Source organism: Rhynchophorus ferrugineus, unplaced genomic scaffold (genome assembly GCF_030347505.1).
Source record: "Rhynchophorus ferrugineus isolate W39M unplaced genomic scaffold, kcgeb_rfMv2 rfM11, whole genome shotgun sequence".
Classification (NCBI taxonomy): domain Eukaryota; kingdom Metazoa; phylum Arthropoda; class Insecta; order Coleoptera; family Curculionidae; genus Rhynchophorus; species Rhynchophorus ferrugineus.
The window spans coordinates 15,748,040-15,772,517 of NW_027472590.1; the positions used below are offsets into that span (position 1 = coordinate 15,748,040).

The following is a 24,478-nucleotide window of genomic DNA, read 5'->3' on the forward strand; positions in this document are numbered from 1 at the left end:
AACTTTAAAAAGAATAAAAATTCAAAAAATAAATAAGGAATTCGGCACCGACTTCAAAATGATAAGTTGGTAGTGGTTAAAATAATATTGTAAATAAATAAATATATTTAGGTAGGTATTAAGCTAAATTGTATGTATATAGTAGAATATAAAATATACGTAACCGATAGATTAAAGAAGATTTTTGATTACTTTTATTTCGTTATTAGAACGATTATTAGTACGTATTTTATTTTAAAATATTTTCTTGTGTTAAAAATCTAAGTTTGATTATTTTAAAATGTTTAGGAAGTTCCTTATTTATTTTTTGAAGGCGGTTCAATTTTTCTGTTAAAAATATTTTATTTTTTTCTTTTTTTATTTATGACGCATTATTCATCCTTTGTATGGAACTCACCTATGGACGGCTAATTTTTTAAATCGAAAGCTGTCAGCGCTTTGCAGTAAAATACCGGAGGGTAATCTTAAAATGCGAAGACAAATCCTTAACTTTTATATCTGAATCTATAACAAAACGGAAAGTGAATATGTTAAAACATCATTAAACAAAGTTATTTAATTTTACGCAATGCTGTTTAAGATTTTGTGTTCGGGTATTCTCATATCCTTGGAACTATTAAAGGTTATAGCAATTTTAGGTAAAAAAAAAACGATTAAGAGTAGTACGGTCATGTAAAGTTACATTTTCTGTAGAGAAAATATATTAATGTGCCCGCTTTATCGGAAGGTATATAGAGATGTGAAAGAAAAACGCGACATATGCGAAAAGTTCTACAACAGATTACCAAAATTCTATAATAACATATTAATTATAATTATTATAATTATAATTAACATGGTTCTGGAGACATAGTACATCACTGTACTAAAGTTAGTTCTAAAAATATACATATATGTTTGTTGTGTTAATTTCTAATTTATTTCAGCTGTCATTAATAAATGCATTAAGAACCACTAACCTTATATTGCATATAATAAATACATTAATTGCAAATTAATTTCCTTGCAAAGAATATTAATAATTAGATAAAAACTTTATGGCATCTTAATTTTACTTTTGTAGGTGAGCTTATTCACAGGTGGGATACAAACATAAAGTAAATTTGGAAGCAAAGGAGTAATGAAAGCTAAAAACAAACTGAAAACGAGGTACCTTTAATCGCCAGAAATAAGCAAAATTGCTCACCGGACCGGATTTGAGAAACCGATGAAAATATATGATATAGTTAAATATGAAAGAATATGATAGTTATTGCCTTAGAGGAGAAAACCTGAAGTATTATTTCAATATAGGTAATTTACTCTTTTGTCATAATAAAGTTAAATATAGTGACTTACAGTAGGTTACTCAAAGGAGTAATTGAAAATTTACTGAAAAATTAAGGAACTAACCATATAATTTACATTGATGGTTCATGATTGAAATCATGAAATTTCACAGTAATTTAATTGTTCTAAAAATTGAAGAAATTTCTAGATTATCAATAAAATATGTTTACTAGAGGCAGTTGTTTAAAAGGTAATAGTCACTTAAGGATTGCAATAAAGTTCCTTTCAATTGCAATAAAATACATCTTTCTTAACCGTGACTATCGTCATTATTCAACATAAGTAAGCAACATATAATTTAACATATAATTTTAAAAAAGTAAATATAAAATATTTATACTTTGAAGTTATTACAGTTTTAAAAATATTCTTAATTATAGAAATTTGATATAAACATTATCCTATATTTTTATTAACTGAAGAAGTTATTTCATAAAAATATTACACGTATGTTATAATCACTAAATTAAAGAAGTATCGCGAACATGTCAAACTCATACCAATATTTTGTTCTATTATTTTTAACAGTAATTAATATAATTAAACATAATAATAAAGTAACTATTTTAATAAAGTCCAGTCTATCTCTCATATGAGTACTAGTTAATATCCTTATTTTTAGGCTGTTACTCATTGTCTCAGACCAGCAGATAGTAAACATCTACAGCTGTAAGTGTATCTGTCTTCTGTCATGTTTTGTTTGGTAACCTTAGTTTGAAGCTCAGTTAAATGTTGATTTTGTTACGAGAATATTGCAGAAATCTTACGTTTCCGCTTAATTGTAGATTTGGGATATCCAGATCTCTTCCAGTTATGATATCTCCAATAGTTCGGTTTTGTGTAAGACTTTAATGAGCATCACATGAAACTGAAAAATTTTCTATGAGATTATGAACTGTAGTAACTTTTAAGTTTTCATCAGAAACTACATTAAACTCCAACATAGTAATTCAAACAAGATAGGGCAGCTCTCAATGTTGTTTTTAAATTGTTAATATTCTTCTAAAAATTTCCTTCAGTTATTTTACCAAAGGTTAGCAAATATTTAACACATAATTGCGCACTTATTTGCTGCAAAAATAGCAATAAAAATCTAATAAAAATCAATAGTAAATGTAAAATAATTCAATGGGTAGGATATTCGTTAATATTACAGTCCATGGGTGAAATCTTGGGACTCACATAAGCTGATTTCAAGACCCCATATTGTGAATCGCTCTCCCCTTCTTTCAGTGTAGGAACTTATTTCTAAATACATAATAAGGCTTAAAAAAGTTAATTATTTTTTAATCCTCTTCTCCAACTTTAATACCCCCGTTTCTTTTCATGAATATTGAACCACCCCTCTTTCTGGTTTCTAACGACCCGATTCTGCGAACAATATACAATCGATCATTCTTTGACTTACAATATGTTATAGTCATACCCAATGGAATATATTAAATTTAAAAATGTTTATAATCCAAACAAGTTAGGTTTTAGGTGTTTTGCACCATGTGTCGCTTTGACCTAATAGCTTTCAATTATTGTCACTAACGATTCCGCGGCTTAGCGTATTCGTAATGAAAGACCTTAACTTCATAACATATAAACATATCATATAAATATAACATATAAATATAACATATGAATATAACATAAATATAACATATAAATATAACATAAATATAACATATAAATATAACATAAATATAACATATAAAGTAAAACGTAATGAAACAAAAGATAATAATTTGGTAACTAAACATATCTTTTGCATGTATTTTATATAGGTAGGTAGTGAATAAGGATATGGCATAGCTTACCTAAATAACTCGAAAATATACAATTGGCTGTCTGTACATCCCCATAATATTTAAAGGAGTTATGTTTTCCGTCACATCAGCTCAGTAATAACATTATACACAAATTTTAGATAATAAAATATGTTAAGATGTTGTACATGGCTTTGATATTTGATGGTTTACATCGATTTCCTTGGATTCCATCATCAGATCCTAACTTGTTTCCGATGGAACCACCTGGAACATCAGCTCAGTAATAACAGTATGCACAAATATCTGATTATTTTAGATAAAAAAATATGTTAAGATATTGTACATGGTTTTAATATTTGATGGTTTACTTCGATTTCCCCGGATTCCATCATCGGATCCTGACTTGTTTCCGACGGAACCACCTGGAACATCAGCTCAGTAATAACATTATACAGAAATATCTGATTATTTTAGATAAAAAAAAATATGTTAAAATATTGTACACATGCTTTGATATTTGATGGTTTACCTCGATTTCCCCGAATTCCATCATCGGATCCTGACTTGTTTCCGACGGAACCACCTGGAACATCAGCTGAGTAATAACATTATACAGAAATATCTGATTATTTTAGATAATAAAATATGTTAAAATATTGTACATGGCTTTGATATTTGATGGTTTACTTCGATTTCCCCGGATTCCATCATCGGATCCTGACTTGTTTCCGACGGAACCACCTGGAACATCAGCTCAGTAATAACATTATACAGAAATATCTGATTATTTTAGATAAAAAAATATGTTAAAATATTGTACACAGGCTTTGATATTTGATGGTTTACCTCGATTTCCCCGGATTCCATCATCGGATCCTGACTTGTTTCCGACGGAACCACCTGGAACATCAGCTGAGTAATAACATTATACAGAAATATCTGATTATTTTAGATAAAAAAAATATGTTAAAATATTGTACATGGCTTTGATATTTGATGGTTTACCTCGATTTCCCCGGATTCCGCCATCAGATCCTGACTTGTTTCCGACGGAACCACCTGGAACATCAGCTGAGTAATAACATTATACAGAAATATCTGATTATTTTAGATAAAAAAAATATGTTAAAATATTGTACATGGCTTTGATATTTGATGGTTTACCTCGATTTCCCCGGATTCCGCCATCAGATCCTGACTTGTTTCCGACGGAACCACCTGGAACATCAGCTGAGTAATAACATTATACAGAAATATCTGATTATTTTAGATAAAAAAAATATGTTAAAATATTGTACATGGCTTTGATATTTGATGGTTTACCTCGATTTCCCCGGATTCCACCATCGGATCCTGACTTGTTTCCGACGGAACCACCTGGAACATCAGCTGAGTAATAACATTATAAGAAATATCTGATTATTTTAGATAAAAAAATATGTTAAAATATTGTACATAGCTTTGATATTTGATGGTTTACCTCGATTTCCCCGGATTCCGCCATCAGATCCTGACTTGTTTCTAATGGAACCACCTGGAAAGTGTACTCTTTTGAATAAAGAAATTATTTAGAAAATCGGTCCACAATTGACGCAGAAATTACGGAAAACAACATACATTAAAAAATATACAGTCGAACATAGAACCTACTCTTTAACATAGAACCCGAGTTAATAAGTGAATTATTAAATTCATGTCATAATTTTTCATCGTACGTATCAATTTTTAATTGTAATTCAATTTTTGATGAATCCTTCACAAACCGATTATATATTTCGGTCTGGCATGGTTAAAACCTCGTATAATTGTCTATTGGTCAATTAGGTGTTGGTATTGGTCTGTGGTACAATATGTTTTCAGAGTGTTGATATACACGTCACTTTAATTAAGGCGAACCTAGAGGTTATCGTGCGGAGCTAAACAAGCACAAGAACCGCTTAGGGAGCTCGTGCCATACTGGATCTAGCGGAAAAACATGAGGCGCAATGTGTGATCAGGGAAGTAAGGGACAAGGTAAGAACCTGGAATGTAAAGAAATGGGCATAATTTCTTCAAAATCTAGGCAGTCTTAGTCTTACGAGCTCTGGCACAATGTCAATGGCGCTAAAGGGAATTTCTATCCTCCCTTAAAGACCAAATCCTCCACAGATCTCGCCTTAACCCATCCAGAAAAAGCCTAACTCCTTACTGAAATGTTTGAAAATCAAATAAAATGTATTCCTTAGCTTGGCCTTCCAAAATAAATGCTAGATGTCATTACTGATGCAACTCCTTCTTTGAAAAGGAAGATCCTCATGTCAGAACATCTCCTAAAGGGTCTAGTCTCGCGGAGAGATCTGCAGCTCTCAGTTCACACCTTTTTCCGGAGAAAGCCCCAGGCCCAGAGGGCCTTACAGGAAGCCACCTGAAATAACTCCACTAGCAAGTAGTAATTCCCATAAGATTGGAAACATTGTCACGCCGTAATTATACCCAAGAAAAATGTCAATTTAAATCCATTCGACTACAGGCCTATAAGCTTTCAGATAGCTTCATAGGTGCAAAGCACATAATTCCCTATGAACAATTCTATATCTGTGCTAAATATTCAAGCCTAAATCAATCTGCTCGTATCGTATCATCAGCTCGTATAAAAAAATAGATTTGCCGGATGACCTAATATCACTAATTCATTCATATTTGGAAGAAAGGTCCTTTCAAGTCAAGATATGCATAATATAATGACGCAACTTCCCCTGATACAGCATTTTACCCAGATGACACCACGTTTTTCACCAGTGGATACTATTCCGATGCAATACAAAACAGACATTAAGCCCAACTGAACAAGGCGATCCTGTGGTACAAATTATGGCAACAAAGATCAACTGAATCTCGAGTCACATGTGTGAAAATCTTAACGAATATGCCCAGTGTGATGTTCTTCCTTGGCACCTTAGAATATGCAAATCCGTTAATTGCCCTACCACTCTCACCATTCGCGGTAGGAATCTGAAAATGGCCATACTAGTCGAAACCCAGGCTTTCTGTCACCCATAAGATCTAAATATCCTGTAAATGAAAGAATATCAGCTAAAGATAATTTTGTATTAGCGGGATAACATGGTTTAATAAAAAAAAACGTTCTCATGCATTTACGACAATTTATTATCGTCTCATTTCACGCCAAGTTGTTATTCACGTTTATATTCACACCTAATATATATTCAAGTAAGATCGATTCATATTATAGAGATAGTTTGGGTATTTCATTCAGTTTAACAATTAAACAAAATCGAAATTATTAAACTATATCCGTCTAATTTTTCATATGAAAATACACGGTTTATATTTCTGCGTTAATAAAGTGCTGGCAAAAACTCAAAGAACTCGATATACGTCCTACAATAACAGTGAACATACCGTATAAATGACAAAGAAACCAAACCCATGTTGGCGCAATGGTAAACGCGACAGTCTTACTGTTACGAATCCCGCTAGTCGTAAATTAATATTTGTAGTTGTTTAACATTTGCGATTCTCCTTAGATAAGAGTGCTAAATACGATAAGGAAAATAATTCCACTCACGCCAGTAACCAGGCTGGGCAGGGCCGGATGATTTCTGGGATGATCTCCAAATTTGGCCACTCGCCAGTCGGTAGGCTTAATGTCGCGGACCGTGGTTTGGAATCCATATTAAACTGTAGGTTCAGTCACAAAAAAAGTCAAGAAGTTGATGTGACTAAAACCCACACACATACAGATACACAGATCTGGCTGCACCGAATCTAAAGTTTGTTTTATCCATATAAAAAATAAATAGTTTTAAAACATACTATGACCCTTAACAGAGTTTCAAATAAATTAAATTAAGAGTATGATGAATGGTATAGAACACACAATATTTGAATTTTATTACAAGGAATGGGTTTCTTGTGTTAAAAGAACATTTCCGTATCTATATTAAAACTTTTCTAATGTAACCATTCTATCTCAAAATGAATTAAACACAGCCTGCGAATAAATAGAACCGCCCTCGATGATGAAATTTATCAGAGCAACAAATATATCTTTTACCTTTACGTATAAAGATGCCGAAGTAAATATAATTATCCAGGTTCTATTTTATCTGCAATAAGAACAGTTCCACGGCACATTTTAATGAGTGCGCTCGCGATCCTGGAAATTCTTCCGGCAGAAACTAGTTTCTGTTGGGCATTCGAAATTATTTGAGCTGAAACTTGTAATGAAAAACACACTAGAAAAGAAAATACATCCATTTTATGTACAACGTCATGATAATATTGAGGGAAAACTTAAATAAACCACCGTATACTATTCGAGTAAGCATATTATATCAAAGCAACAGAATATTCTATATGGAGGCTTTAACAAAACTCATTTAAAAATACGAAAGTAAAACTGTATATCTTCAAAAGTTGATATTATAAAGTTAAGTAGAGTTATATTAAAACAGCCAATGCACGTAATTAAAATTTGTAGTGCAACGTTGCCACATCATATTAAAGTTTTGGTTTAACCGGTCAATTGAAAAGTCCACGACCTACCAGACTAAAACACATTTTTTTTGGCAAAATTAGTTTTTTTTTATTCAACATAATTCCCTTCAAGTGTGATAAACTGATTATAGCGCCTCTCCAACTTTTCGATACCATTTTTGTAGTACGATTTGTTCTTTGCTCCAAAATAGGCCCCAGTTTTGGCGATCACCTCTTCATTCGACAAAAATTTCTTCCCAGCGGGCATTCTTTTGAGACCTGAGAACAGGAAATAGTCGCTGTGGAGCAGATCTGGAGAATACGGTGGATGAGGAAGCTATTCGAAACCCAAATCATGGATTTTTGACATCGTTTCCACTGACTTGTGACACGGTGCATTGTCTTGGTGAAGCATCACTTTCTTTTTCTACAAATGCGGCCGTTTTTTGGCGATTTCGTCCTTCAAATGGCCCAATAACGCTATGTGATAGTCGCTGTTGATGGTCCTTCCTTTTTCAAGGTAGTCAACGAAAATCATTCCATGCGCATTCCAAAATACAGACGCCATAACCTTCCCAGCCGACTGTTTCGTTTTCCCACGCTTTGGAGCGGGTTCATCGGGTGCGGATGATTGCCGATTGGACTTCGGAGGGAAATGATAGTGCCATAATTCATCCACTGTCGCACACCGACGCAAAAACTAGGGTTTATTACGCTTGATCATCTCCAAACACTGCTCCGAATCGTCAACTCGTCGTTGTTTTAGTCAAAAATGAGCTCGCGCGGCACCCACTTTGCACAGAGCTTTCTCATACACAAATATTTGTGAATGAATGATATACACATTCAGTTGATATCTTTAGAGTGTCTACTATTTCATTCAATTTCAATTTAGTCACTCTAAATTATTTTGTGAATTTTTAAAATGTTTTCGTCGGTAACAACCACTTTTTGGGCCTCCACTGCGTTTACCGTCTTCGGTGCTCATTTCACCACATCTAAACTTAGCATACCAATCTTTGATTGTTGTTGTTGATTTTCCTGGGGCAGTATCCGAGTTTTTGCTTCAACTGTGTTTTTCCCTTCAAAAAGCAATATTTTATCAACACGATAAATTCCTTTTTATCCATTTATTTCACAATAACAAAGTTGCTTCACTCAAAATGCTATAATTCACAAATTAATGATCTGACAGATGTCCAATTTATACACGCATCTTTTAAGGGTTTGGGCTAAATAAAAAAACACATTCATTTAATTATAATAGCGCCATCTATATGTCAGGCCAGGGACTTTTCAACTGACCTGTTAAGTAACAATATTGAGGCAGCTGTAAATACAGTACAAACAACCGTTAATAAGATTATTGAAGGGAGTAAGAACTGGCGAATAATCACACTAACGATTTCACACTCTACAATAGGATTTTCTACAGTTATCCTATATTCATTATATATTCATCCTTAGTTGTTTCACTCAAGATAAATAATAAGATCGATTAACAATATAGGTGTCACTGGATGAAAAAATTAAATAGAAACAGCATGTTAAATGGAAACGAACAAATGTTTAAAGGAGGCTCAAACAATGGTTGTTTAGACGACAATCTGAAACAACCTTCCACAATAAACTATTATTATATAAGCAAATATTGATGCCAGTATGTACCTACGATGCGCAGTTATGGGGTCGCATGAAATATTTAGTGTTGATAGACCTAAACTTACTAAAGCAAGTTCCTTCTAAAACTGTCTAAGACCTCACGAGGACTTCATCATTGTCGGAATTAGGAGAAGTGGGTGCATAACATAAGAAAGTTTCTTATTTGAGATTTTGGATTTACCTAGCGACGAAAACTAACCTTACTGGCAGGATCTTGTTCGTGTGCTTCCATTACTATTAGTGTTAGGCTAGAAGCTGTTAAGTGTGGTGTTACTGTTCCTTCATACCATGTGCACACGCTATCTTTTCTATCACTTATCATCACTGTCAGTTGTGTGTTATAATCATCCATCATTTTTATTGAACATTATGGACTAAGATTGTTGTTAGTCATCATGGTTATTCAGTAATTGTTATCGACTAGCATTGTCACTGTGGGTCATTGATATTATCAATACAATCCATTATCAGTATTTCTCGGTACATCTATTTATAGATACTATTATTTATCAGTACTATACTCCTTGAGCATAATTAACGACCCGAACTTATAGCTGCCGGCATATTATCTCTCAGTACCGTTAAATTTCAATCTTACTGTTGCATTTTTTGTGGTTTCTACATCGGTGGGAAATATTTTCTTCTTGCATAGTTTCAAAATAATTCAGATTCTCTAGATATAGGTAGATACTACGTTTGACATGTAAAAAAAGAAGTTAGATTAAAATATACTATTAGGAAATGTGTTAAAAAGAAGAAGGTATCGTGTACAGAATCAAATATAAATCATCTAGCATAATATTAAAATAGTGAGATTAAAATTAGTGAATAAAGTCCACAACGAGTTCAGAATATTATTATTGGTGAATCGAAATTGACGTTTAAAAGTTATATTTCACGTATATTTTTAATTTCACCCTTGTCATTGAAAATTGGTTGCTCAGATAAGTTTTCATTATGTTTTCACAGCTATCGCCCGACCCCCTGAACGTCAAGAAAAACGCTTAGAATATGCTGTGTTTATTTTGCCATTTATCGAGTATCTAGCTGTTATATATTTTATTTTGATCTTCGGTTTTATTTATTTAATATGCTAAATTGTTTTATATTGTTTAACTAAATATAATTTTTATTTTACGCCCTGGGTTTACAGTTAGCCCTACGAAACATTAACTATCGCAAAAATCGGTAAATTAAAGTAGGAATAGTTGCGTCTAATCGCTAGATGTAGTTCATTTTGATTTCTAGGTTAGCTGTTCTCGTGATTATTACAAAGATTTTCATAAGGTCAAGGTCTAATAGAAGCTAGACTCTCATATATGCGACAAAATTGATAAGTAAACAACTGAAATAAGCACATAGAAGTTCTTCAAGATTACAGTGAACAGTAAAATAAATTCGTAACGTATTTCAAGTCCTACAATTGTGTCTACTTCTTATGAAGCGACAAAACTAGCATACATAACAAAATAATGGCGGAAATTTAAATAAATTTTTAACAATGCGTTTATTTCCATGAATATTTAGTTAGTTCCTCGTTTGCCGGGGCACGGTACCTGTGCCAACGGCTGCGCCATAATAAAAAGCACTCTTTAATGAGCTGTGTTTGTTCTAGCGAAAATTATTTCGAGTAGAACGTTGTAATAGAACGGGACGCTAGGCAAAGGCGAAAACACACAACCGACATCTGCGCTTCTGATTTTGCACCGCTGGTTTCTGAATATTTTCGAATAGGTTTATCGAGAACCATTTCCATTCAAACGGTTCAGTGTATGGAATACGCCGAATTTCCGTTAGGGTCACGGACGGTATGCACGTGGCATTCTGTTAAATGAAAGCAAAGCGGTCTATTTTCGATTTATCGGCTCTTTTAATATTCCAGTTCCGTAACTTTTCAGAACTGATGATTACGGAGAAAGTTAACTTTGACAGTGCTTGGGTTTTGTGACATTATAGCGGAATCGTTAAAATTCAGACTGGCCTCCCGAGAGTTCCTCAATTCTTTTCTGTTATTGAATTGTTATATTTCGGGTTATATTCTTATTGCGCAATGCTCTGTTTGATTGTTTCATATTTTATTAAATCGCGACTAACAAAAAAGTAGGTATTATTTCATCTCTTTAGAAATATAACGTAATACGTAATTTGAAAACCTTTTTTATATAAACTCGAAATTTTATGACTTCCTGGCATTAAGGGCTACCTTAACAATGCATGGATTCTAATCATTTTCTAACTTTCAAAAAGCATTTATTGAAAAAAAAATAGTACAGAATATAATAATCAGAATATTTTGCATCATTCTCTACAGCTCTGTTCCATTTTTTTTGGTAATATATGGCAATACCTTGTCAAACGAATGATGTCGATTTGATAGCGATCCAGTCGATAGCTTTTCACACATTTAATCCATCCCTTCACCATTTCGAAACCGTGTGCCAGCCAAGACGTACTACATCGAGTCCTTCCAATAAAATAGCCAATACACATCATCAATACCATCAATCTTATTGCCAAATTCAGTTTGTAAAAACGTAAAATTGGTTTTGATCTCGGAGCTGATTTTTTCCTTTTATTTTACTAATCTCTAGTTGAAAAGATACAGAGATTTATAGATCTATAAATCTCGACTTGTGAGGGTATGGGTTGACACAGGTGTCATATGACTGCGAACTTAGCGCTATTTAGTACATTTTTTAAATGAAATCTATAACAACAATGAATGTTTTTTCCATATAAATTCTATTTCAAACAATTATTTCAGAGAAAACTGTTAGTCCTGGTAGTATACATAGCAAACTTAGTCTACTTCGAGGCGTGTGAGTCATCCCTTCGTACGCTATTAGGAGGCAGGGTTTAAGTGATGTAAATATATTCCACGAAGAGGTTTAAGGGATCTTTAAGACACTAATTTTAAAATAATACTATTTTTAAAAGCATACTATATAATAAAATTAAAGAAAATTTATTATTTCAATTTACGTATCTAGACGAATTATGGATATTTCAAAATGAAACATTCACTATTGCAAAGACGCTAATAAAAAGTGTAAATACAACAAAAGTTTATGAAAGAAGGTAAAAGTTAGAATAACACAGGTTTTCTTACTTATAATGTTCTTTAATAATTTATTACAGATATATTGTTGAAAATGGTGAAAACAGGCATGGATGTATTCCTGGAGCTGAGTTAGTGTTTTGTCACCCGCTAACTATAAATTAAATGTTTGTGTTTTATGTAAATTACTTTATTTTGCTTGAGAAAAAACACTGTAGAAAAAATTATTGTTTATAATAACACCTTTGCTTTGAATAGATTGCGTTGGACAGTCGACAGGTTAGACAGGTAGACAAATTGACAGGTAGTACAATCGTTAACAAGTGTTCGATAATTTAGAAATTCCCAATTTGGTAAGTGATTCTGACAGTGAAAGAGACTGATGATTACAACTCAAAGTTATAAAACGGAACAAATGTTAACATAACAACTATGAGTATATAATCTATATAGATTAACTGTAGAAAATCATATTGTAGAGTGTGATATGTCAGAGTGAAAATAAACGAAAACTTAAAATTGATGCGCCAACGTTGCATTATACATTTTGACGATTTGCGTTAGCTGTTTTATTAAAAGGACTATTGATCTGAGGAAATCATAATTAGAAGCCTATTCCATTCTAAATTAACAAACCTGGCAAGCAATGAAAGCGCGATATCGAAAAGGTTCGAAATATATTCAGTATATCCGTATAGTAACCATTCTACCTACTTTTAGGATTTTTGGACCACATATAAACTTCTGGGAATAGTTAATTCATCAACTGCTAAATGTCCCAAACTTTGTTGAGGGTTTGAGATGGATTTACCTCCAAGAGGTATCACATTTCCTTCGATTTGTTTGACTCTGCAAGTAATTCCTGGCCTTGCCTTCAAAATCATCACTCTTGAATCCATTTTAAAGCTGACAATTAGGATATGACGGAGACCATCATAATTTTTTAAGTCCTTGATGGTTTCCGACTACAGATTTGTTTAGATCGAGCAACAAAGTTAGTGTCGAGATTATAATTTTGAGCGTTTCATGACTCAAAAATGTTAAAATACTCTGTGTTATTTTATGTAGAGAAATAGGCAGTCGTAATATGTCAATGTGTATGTGTATTCACCTATTCAATCAAACTGAAGGATAACGGTCATGAACTATTTAGAAAATTCTTTACGAAAACATTCAAATGGACCAAGCAAGCAACAGAAGGACGTTCAACAAGGATCGCATCATTATGCTGTACATCATCCTGTACCGTAGCTTCATATATGCGTTATTATCAACATGAATGTAGGAGGATGACAGTCAGATACAATTACAAGGTGATCAATATAAATTCCAGATAAAGCCAGGATTACAAATCTAGATAAATTTGCAGTTGTTATATTTTCAGACCAAATATTATATATATATATATATATATATAGCAACACTGTTATCATGTGAGTCCATATGACGGCTCCATCGTAAAGTTTGACATTATTTGAATATTTTGTCATATGGACGCTATTTGCTTATTTTATATTTAGTTGAAAATTTCGTGTCGGCAAAAAATGGGACTGAATCGTGTACACTTTCGTGCGATGATTTTTTACGATTTGGACGATTTCGACGTGGATTATCACAACAAGAGTGCATCAATCAACTTAATTTCACATTTGGCGATGAAGCTCTATCAAAAACCACCGTATATGGCTGGTTTAATGAATTCAATCGTGGTCGTAGTTCGCTGTCCGACGAGTTTCATGAAGGTCGTCTAAAATCGGCTGTTGTGCCAAAAAAACATCGATGCCGTGTGCGAAATGATTAAGCAGGATCGTCATATCACCTATTGTGAGATTGAGGCATTCCTAAGCATTAGTTCCACCAGCGTATATGCGATTTTATATGAAAGTTATGTTCGCGTTGGATCACACACAATTTGACAATCGCTCAAAAAAAGGCTCGTGTCGATTGCTGCAAAGAAATTCAATCGCGGTGCTTCGAAAAACATTTATAAAATAGCGACAGGTGACGAATCATCGATATATTCGTATGAGCCCGAAAGTAAGCACTGTAGGTATGTCGACTGTATGGGTGTTCCAAGATGAACCAAATCCAACAAAATTTGTTCGCGCACGAAATAGTTCAAAGATGATGGTGGCGTGTTTCTTCGGGCAAACTGGTCATATTGCAACAGTGTCTCAAACAAGAGGCTATTTGAGCACGCAAAACATCGAATTGATGGGTCACCCGCCGTACAACCCTGGTTTGGCACCCAATTATTCTTTTTTGTTCCCATCCGTGAAGAATAAACAGCGTAGTCAACGATTTTCATCGCCTGCTATTGAAGCGTTCAAAAATCATGTTTTGAAGATACCTCATTCGTAATGGAATAAATGCTTTGAAAATTGGTTTAAGCATATGCAAAAGTGCATATGCATTCGCAGCTTAACTATTTGATTTTCTTTCCTATTCCCGAAATATAAATAGTGACCCTCGTATTAATAATTTGTAATTGCAGTCAAATACCAGCACCAAGCTTTGAATCGTATATATTAGATTGTTTGTCGATTATCTTCAAAGATAATGGAACAAAAAATGGTATACACGCATATCAACAAACATTATAAACGTAAGCATACTAGAAAAATGTGTTTTTCTATTTATTTCTTGATCATTTCACCAAATTTAATCAGACTAACACGTGGTTATGTACAGCTAATAAATACACAAAATTGACCTCTGATGTAAAAGCTTTTAACATATTTAATGGAGCTATAATAGATGTTATTGCTCCGAATTATATAGAGTATTTTATCCTGCCAAGCAAGAGTGTAAAATCTTCCAAAGACCCTAATCTCTCTGTAACGATCACACCGGTGGATTACAATAAACTTGTGGCATAAAAGCAAATAAAATGGTCTTTTACTATAGCAAAATGATACTTTACGGCCTGTTTATTTCAGCAATGAAAACGTTAAAGCTGTAGTTATAATTGAAATGGCTCTATATATGAATCATGTTATTGCTGTCAATAAAAATGAGTTTATTTAATATATAATCACTTAAATAATCAGTTAAGGTATCTCTAACTGAAAGTGAAATAATCAAGACGTTAATTTTTCTGAAGTTTTGAAGCAATAATGTTATTCAGATTGTCGAAAAAATCGAGTTTGTTAGTTTTTTTATATATCTTGCTAATTAGATAATGTGTTTCCTTTTAAACAATAACCTAATATGTTTCATCAGTCAGATTTTCATCAGTAGATATATTTTAGCCGGATTATGCACTCATTGACGCCATCCTTATATTTTGTCTACAAATGTCGATTATAAACCTTCTGTACTATTTATCTTGGGACGTGTGTACCTTGTATGAGTTGGTCTAGTCTGGGTCGATAGTTTTTGCTGTATGAGTCAATTTCTTCCGTCACTGTTTGTAGTTTCATGCTTAGGTGCACATATTTATTGTTTATGTACGGTGGAAGATTGAACATAGTTCTAACCGTTTTATGAAACTTTTTTAGTTTTTCGATGTTACTGTGGCCAGTTCTGCTGTATATCATTCGTCTATATAAGATTCAGTATAGCTCTAGAGAAGGCAATTTTACTAGCATCTGAAACATTGACTTGCATCCGACCAGTACATGCTCTAGAGCCTGCAGCCTACTGTTTTTCCTTGGTCCATATATATTTGAGCCAAGTGAGGCGTCAATAAAGATGCATATTAAGATGTATTAAGGCGTCATCTAAAGTGGAATATCTATATTAAAAGGTTTCACAAGTGTGCAAATTTTCTTTACTATTGTGAAGGTTACTTGAACACACTTATCTGTATTGGCCTTAATACGCCATAGCTTGAGCCGTGCTTCCATTAGAGTCAGATGTGGTCGGTGTCTTTCGCATGGGCAGTCGCAATTCTGATGTGTTTGCGATATCATCTGCATACGTCGCTGTAATGGTATAATCAAGAGTATGCTGCCTTGAGTACTTCTGGCTTAATTTCGTGCAATTGAAATCTGTCATAACTATATTTTACTTAGTACTATCTTTTTTCAACATAAGATTTTAATAATGGGAAGAAACAGTATGGTACTGTTTTTATAGTTATGCAGAGTAGGCTTTTATGCTACACCTTATCGAATGTTTGGAAAATCAAGGAAGGCTGCTCAACAGCATTGTTTGATTTCCAGCGCAGTACCAATAACGTCAACTAAGCGATGCACTTCCTCGATGGTACCGTGGCCCTGTCTAAAGCCGAACTGTTGGTTGGTATTATCTCTGCCAGATGTTCTCGCATTCTATTTAGTATATGTTTCTAGAAGTTTTACAACAACTCGAGGGAGGCTTACAGGTCTGTATAATACCACATCTTAAGGTGTTTTACCTGTTTTCAGTACTATTAATACTTAGGCTATTTTGCATTAGCTTGAGTAAAAGGAATATTAGACATGTGTTGAAGAATATAATTTAGCTTTTTGAAGTTTCAGGATTTCCCTTCTTAGTTCATATATAAACATGTAACGCGTTTCTATGATAGGAACATTTGAGTAGAAGGGCTGAAGTATTTGTCCATTTCATCCCAGCCATTTAGATTTGTAGTAGCCTTCTTAAAATAATAGTTTGTGGCACTAGAATGTGTTGCGAAATTTAATTGCTGATTCTCGTTTTCCCAATATTTCCCAGTTTTATATCTCGAATATTAGGTGTTATGCCATATTCCGTGAAGTCTGTGTCGTTCAATTATGCAACCATTGATACAACCTTGGTAAATATGTATTGCACTACCTACTTCTTGTTGGGGTGTGGAATTGTTTGTCGCACAATGAAATCGATTTAATTCTTCTATGGCTTGTTTTACCTCGTCGATATCTTTAGAGATATGATGACGATCATAAGCTTTGTCAGTAAGATATCTTATACATTTTTGGTGGTCCTTCAGTTAGTATTATCTTATTATTCACTTTAAACATTACTGCAGTTTGTTGAGTTTCTTATTGAATCAAAAATATAGTGAAAATATAGAGACACATTTTTCCAGGACCAAAATATAATTGCTGAAAAGAAAATCAAGTTGAATAAGACTTATCATATAACTTGTCTTCAATCATTATAACCAATTTGACGAAGTAAGATCTCAATTTATAAAAAAAAGTATATTACTTTACCAGTAAGTATAGTCAATAATGAAAGTAATTTAAATATAACCATTGCCAATAAGCATTAATCAAACATCATTATAATAAAAATAACCATTAAAGCACGAAGAAAAACCCCAAATAGTAAATATAAGGATGGATTCAACGGGTTAGTGCAGATGCTTCATAGCATTCTCTCATAAAAGATGATTTGGCAAGAGTCCACTGCCACTGATATCAATATTGATATTGATAAATTAATAACAAGACAGTTACATTATTTCACTAAAAACACATTAAACTAAAAATCATTATATCATTATCGTTTAGGTATACTAAATGTAATTTGTATTAATTGATAACAATATTACAAACTAATATTTACGAATCATAATATAAGTAACAATATAATATAATGTATGATCTGAAAATAATCTAATTATATATGGATTATTGAAAACGATATTTTTTGATAATATAAATTTTTTTATTAGTATTTTGACAGTTAGGCAACTAAATAGAAACTTATTTATATACAGGCAGATATTATATACAATGTATACTGAAAATTATTTAAACACTGCTTTTATCTCAGAATATCAAATAGTTGAATACAAGTAAAGTCTCTTTATTAATTAAAATGCACTCTTAATTAGAACGCACTTATAATTTAATTAAAGCAAAAGATGTTTTTAATGAGTATTATATTAATATTAAGTTTTAAAAGTCATTGCTATTTTAATATGCAAAGCATACTTTGCATTTTAGTTACAATTAGCTCGCTCGATCGCTATCGACGCTCTGCTTAATATAATATTGAAAGTCCATTTTTGTCCCTGTCCATTTTTGTTTACTCTACTAATATAACATATTTCAAAGAAAGCAATTTAATCACTGCCATCAAACATCATTCCAATAAAAATAACCATGAAACCATCAACAAAAACCCCAAAGAGTGAAAATAAGGATACCTATAACACACAGCCGCATGTGAAATCAATTATTCGGATACTCCTTTTCACCCCTACGGGTTAGTGCATATGCTTCACAATATTTTTTCAAAAATGATGATTGGCAAGAGTACACTACCACTGATAATTCTGTATTTAAAATTAGATTATTTGATTTATTTGAATCTCATTTTATTACTTCGCGTGTATTTCGAAGTATATAAAATGATGTTCATGGTAAAATTCTAGGAATTATGGTTGATTATATTATATTTTCATACCTCATACATACATACATACTTTAAAGATATATGTTTGTAGATAAAGCATCTTAAAAGATAATTAGAGGATTTAACAATTATTCAATAATTGATTACACCTTTGTTGTCAAACAGCTATATTAATTTTGTATAATAACTTGAAATAAATTAATTAATATATTACTAAAAAAATTTATATTAAAAACATCATTTCTTATTTGTATTTGAAGTAAGCTATTTTCAATTAAATAATATTATTAATTAAGTAATAAAAAGCATAAATATTATAAGGATTTACAATAACCACAAAAACGCTTTGTATTTTGCAGGATTATATTTCGATTTCAGAATTAGCGGATATATTGCATCAATTTATTTAGTAAGTGAAAACTTTTTAGAATTTCTTAAACATATTTTTTTGTCAAAAGATGTAATAAAATCAATTCTTAATATGATAAAACATAAAAGAAATAAAGAAAAAAAATTAACTCTAAGGCAGTAAGTCGCACATTAACAAAATATATAGTCTTATTCTGTTAAAAGAATAATAATTCACATTTTATATTTCCCACTCCAAGTTCGTATTTCCTATCAGCGTTTCAGGTGATAAATTTTAATTAGTTCCAGGATGATACTGCAGGAAAAAACGATAAGCCGAAAGTCGAAACGGTTAATGATGTGGGATAAAAATGATCCCATGTATAAAATTTAGTTCCGAAGGTTGGTTAGGCTATTGTTATTTTCTATTTGTGTTTGTAAAGTTAGTTTTAATTTTTAATCCGCATCAGGCTTTTATTGTAAGCTCACTTTAGAACATAATTAAAATATATATATTCTGAGCACATCAAACATACAATACTAGACAGAAAAAAATCAAAATATACCTTTATACACAATTTTTATACATATTTCATATACAAATTCCTATAGCAATAATCGAGACTATTAATATTGTAACTAGTACACAAATAATGATACGGTTATCTTTTATAACTAAGACGTAGTTACTTTCATATTTATCTTACCTATTGGTAAATATTTTTCCTCTACAATGGTTTTTGCTCGTTTAAAACTCCTTTTGGTCATATTTACAAGTGGAAACCTGTAATTAAAACAATTTGTTATTGCAAATATAACTTTCAACATTATTTTAAAAATACTAAATATAAAATCATGAAACTCAGCACACTATAAAAATCATAGTATAGTCAATTATGAATTATTTTCGCTACGTCAAATTGTTAACGAAATATATTATTTGTTTGAAGAATTTGAAATCAACTGATAACTACTGCTTTTCCATAACAATATTTTTTACAGCCAACATTAACTTATACAATTTTTTATCAAAAAATTAATCCGTATCAATCAAATCCTCTTGCACATCATCTTGACTCTTTAGGTAAAAACACAATAAAAAGAAGTTTTAAAGGGCATGAAGTCAGTACATTTCTACAAGATTCGAATGTCAACTAGACAGAATAAACTGAACTGACTGAACATTTACTGCTGTTGAATATAGAAGAATCATATATAGTCAAGATACAAAGAAAAATATTAGTTAAGTTGGATCCATCGATAAGGGTCCTAATCCCATCAAGCTTAGATTACGAATGGCATATCAAGTATCTGGTTTCTTCTACATCAAATACTTCGATGGGTTATGCTTCACTAGGTTAAGAGCTACTGACGCATGTTTGATACAACATTGCGATTTTATAACGATTTTACAGCCTGGTATGCGTGTTGTGGTAAACAAAAATTTGAAACATTTCGAATAATACTTACGTATAAAAATGTATAAATCAAATGTTTCCAGTGAAGTCAAGTAAAATAAAAGACTTTGTAAAGTACTTTTACAAATACAATTTGTGCATTTTATTTACAAAAATGTTACAAGATAATTTGATACAATACAGAGCGGCATCATCAAATGTACATAATTTAAGCCTGCTTTTGTGTCAGAATAAATAACACTGTTGATAATATTTGGTTGGGCCCCAGTTATATTTATTGGGTATATGAGTCTAATAATTTTGGTCAACTATGTAAAATGAATATTTTGATAACTCTGTTAAATACATTTGCATCTATATCTTCAAATTATCATCATAACATTTTTCAGTAGGTTTTCCATCCAAACAATTTTGATTTGTTATATATATATATATAGTAGATGACTTCAATAATACAATTCTGAGTTCCCAAATAACTATTATGCTACTATCTATTATTCTTTAGAGTTATTACGTCCATTTATTCATTTTCTTGCCAAGTATTATAATCATTATAATTATACTTAATGTTCTACAATATTCTACCACATTTGGTGGCTCTAGTAGGCTTTGTAAAATTGTTATTTCAGTTATGGTCACATAGTACAGTCATTATCGATGAATCGATTGTGGGCAGATTTAAATCACCTAAATTTGCCTTGATCAATCCTCGTTCAACAAGTGAACAATTGTTTTTTTCTTTCCGCTGGTTGCACAAAAACATTTTTAACTACCTAATATAAGATAAATAATACAAATAAAATCCAAACGCACTAGAAACTTCAAATGTTGGATTGCGGAAATTATCGTTAGGACTTAAAATATCAAATTTGAAATTTGTTGTGTGATTTGAAATTTATTTCTAGTAAAATCTTAATAATCCAACTATTAATTTTAATATAAATATATTTTTAATAATCTATCTATAGCATACTATTATTATAAATCAATATTTTTGTGATTTTTTACTACAATCATCTACCATATTATATCATATTATTGTATTTATTATGAATACATTTATTTCACACATGCATCAACTATTTAAAGAAGAAAATAATAATTAATTATTTATTATAATTGTAAAGCAATTAATTTTCATCATGTCATATGTTATTAGCAAAATACCAAAATATTCTCGGCAATCCTAATTTTATTAAGCACTTTCTAGAGAAAAATTCAGACGGCAATTAACGATCAATTTTAATTAAATATATTTTCGAAATTGGGATGTTAATTTGCATTATAATTAACATATACTTTTACAGAATAGAAGGAAGAGGCACTATTTGTAGGTATATTAATATTTAGTTAGTGGCATGTATTTTAAGTGGTACTTAAAAATATCTACCATATGTTTCTGGTATAAGTACCATTCAGATTACATTCAATATATCATAAATGACAAGTTGATGTGTTTACTATAAATTTTAGATATTTGTATAGAGTATTATTTTATGTCAAATTTATTATTTTTGTTTTATTTTATTGATAATTAACTGTATATTAATAGACGTCAGACGCAGAAACAGAACTCTACAGAAAAAAATTAATTAAAATAAAAGTTCATATTAATTTCATTATTTGGCTGAAATTATTAAAAATTTAAAAATAATTTGAACTGGTATCCCTTAATTTTACATTAATTCAACTAAATAATATAGATACATTGTAACATATATACATTGTAATATAGATACATTAAGTTTATAATCATATATTTGAGAAATTGTTTATTTTCTGTTCAGAAGTACTATCATAAAAATACTTTTGGTAGCCTTGTCTCGCAACTTACAATATAAAAAGTTATTACAATTTAATTACTGTAGATCTTGGGTACAATGTTTATGTTCAATTTTTGAAACGTTATCTAATTTTTTTGTATCCTAAAATGATCCTTACTAAAGTCCTTACTAAAATTGTTAAACCGTTCACAAGTAACTCGACTTTTTTTCAAATAAGTTTGATCAGTTAGATGGTGGTTGACAAATTTTGATGCTGATTCGGCAATGAAATTGTATCACAATATAAAAAAGAAGTTAAATTATGAAACAGAATACTAGTTGCAGAAGGTTTGTTTCTGTTTTTAATTAAAGCAAACTAGTACTGAGAGAACAATATACATTGAATCAATGAAATTTTACTGACGAGGCTAGTGCAAATATGTGCTTCCCGAGATAAGATTTTATTAAAATAATATAGAATTAAGTTTTTACACTTTATATAAATGTGTATGGTTAGGTTCGCTTCTATACTATACGCGATATAGTAACCTTCTATTATGTTATACCACAAATTACTAGATACTGTTGCGCATCTTTTTCTCTGGCAAGCTGGTAGAGTTAAAACTACTTTATTTATAAAATAATAAACGGGTATAACAAATCGTTAGTGGCAACAATCTTCACACTCTCAAGTGGCACCAAATGTGCGCTTCCTTCATTTTATATTTAAATGTTCTTGTAGACTTGTGAAGATTGTCGAAGATTGGGACTTGGGAAGAAGGATTGGGTAAAAACTCTGTCAAGACTGTAGTGACTGACTGTGTGAGCTGACTTTATGTGAAAGTATCTGGTTTACAACCTTCTCTTTCGACCAATAAACAATTATAAAGATTTTCCAATGTACTAAATAAACAAGAAGTATCAAGAATAAAACGCGATCAAATTATACAAAAGTCAAAAGCTATTGAAGTGGCAATACAATAGAAAGGGTATTTCAGGATATCACTATTAGAACTTGCTATACATAACAGACAATTTAACTCATGCATCTTTTTCACATCTTGAAAATATATTTTCTACAGATACTTTCGTGAACCCATTTGATTTAAGGTCATCTGCATCTGTCTCATTTGATTACGTAGCAATTAGCAAGCATTAAAAATTAACAGAAAACAATTACTTGGGCAAAGTTGGAATCGTAATTAATTTGATGACATAATGTTACCTCATATTTGCCTGTCTTAATACCAAATTGGTTTATTATTGATTGAAAAATTTATCTCTTTGATCTTAGGCCAAGTTGAGAGTATCGTCTGACTAACCGGTTCAGTTTTTTAATTCTGACTACGACTTGTAAAGCTCTTTGTATAACGTGTTAATTAATTAAGTTTTTGTCTTTCCATCAAAATAAGAACAGATTTCGCATGCATAAATTACCTAGACTCCTAGGCTGTGGAATTGTATAAATCAGACTTTGAGATCATTACTCAGAACGTTCTTGTAAGCGATAACATAATTTCTTTGATAGGCAAAAAAAAAATGTTTTCTTCATGAATTCTGACCAACAACGGTAATACAATAAAATCAATAAGTTCTGTAAATATTGTTGCGTTAATCAGGCAGATCTATAAATTTGTTGATTCTAGTTAATTCTAATTATAATTGCGAAAGTAAGTGAACTAACATATGATTTAGAACATTATCCACCTTATTTGCCTCATTTACCTCACCTTAATTTCTATCTGCTCTTACGATTCTCAAAACTCAGGTATTCATCAAAATCATTTTTCATCCAATGAAGTTTACTGAAGCAAGTACATTTGTATAGAGAGATCAAGTTGAAGATATGAGACATCTTTCAAAAATCTATATATTAGTCAGTCCAGCGAAAATTTTGCGTCCCTTTTTGAAAAAAAAAACGGGAGCACGGAGAGGCTAGAAACTTGGTACGGTTAAAGCTTATATGGAGAAAAATTTTTAGGCTTAACATTTTGTGGGGCGAGCAGTTTTTAATTGGAAGATAAGTCCTAACGTCTTGTATTTCAAACGATATTAACACGGAAAGTGAGTGACTTAACATTTTATTAAATGTATTTAAATTAATTTCAAACAGTTTTCTTTAAAATACTTGGGGTTAATCCCATATTGTTGGAACTATTAAAGACGCATTTATGATCTAACGAATAAAAAAGTATGATCATATATATTTACGTTTTACATTATTTATAGGGACGACAATTTAATGTGTCCATTTAATTGGAAGGTATTTTCAGCCGCGAAAGAAAAACACAACATGCAAAAATTTCATCCTACTACAGATTAACAAAATTTCAGATTAACAACGACCGTCTGTCCTCTGTTTATAAGGTATAT

The 24,478-nt window shown here is 31.4% G+C and overlaps 2 protein-coding genes across 6 annotated transcripts in view; one reads left to right on the forward strand and one right to left on the reverse strand.

Annotated features, from left to right (window-relative positions):
• The window catches only part of LOC143204879 (uncharacterized), a 383,076-nt gene that overhangs the window by 338,494 nt on the left and 20,104 nt on the right, over positions 1–24,478 (forward strand). The gene's annotated exons all lie outside the window — the stretch shown is intronic.
• LOC143204882 (uncharacterized) overlaps positions 3,111–24,478 on the reverse strand; it is a 259,151-nt gene continuing 237,783 nt past the window's right edge. The window contains exons 4-8 of one of the 2 annotated variants that reach the window (XM_076417799.1): positions 19,632–19,708; positions 4,567–4,620; positions 3,933–3,986; positions 3,455–3,508; positions 3,111–3,350 (exon numbers count right to left, since the gene is read on the reverse strand). In XM_076417799.1, the coding sequence (XP_076273914.1) occupies positions 3,241–3,350; positions 3,455–3,508; positions 3,933–3,986; positions 4,567–4,620; positions 19,632–19,708 (349 nt within the window). In that variant the 3' untranslated portion in view covers positions 3,111–3,240. Of the gene's footprint in view, positions 3,351–3,454; positions 3,509–3,616; positions 3,828–3,932; positions 3,987–4,566; positions 4,621–19,631; positions 19,709–24,478 lie in introns of those variants that run through there. The other variant, XM_076417800.1, reaches the window with a different exon arrangement.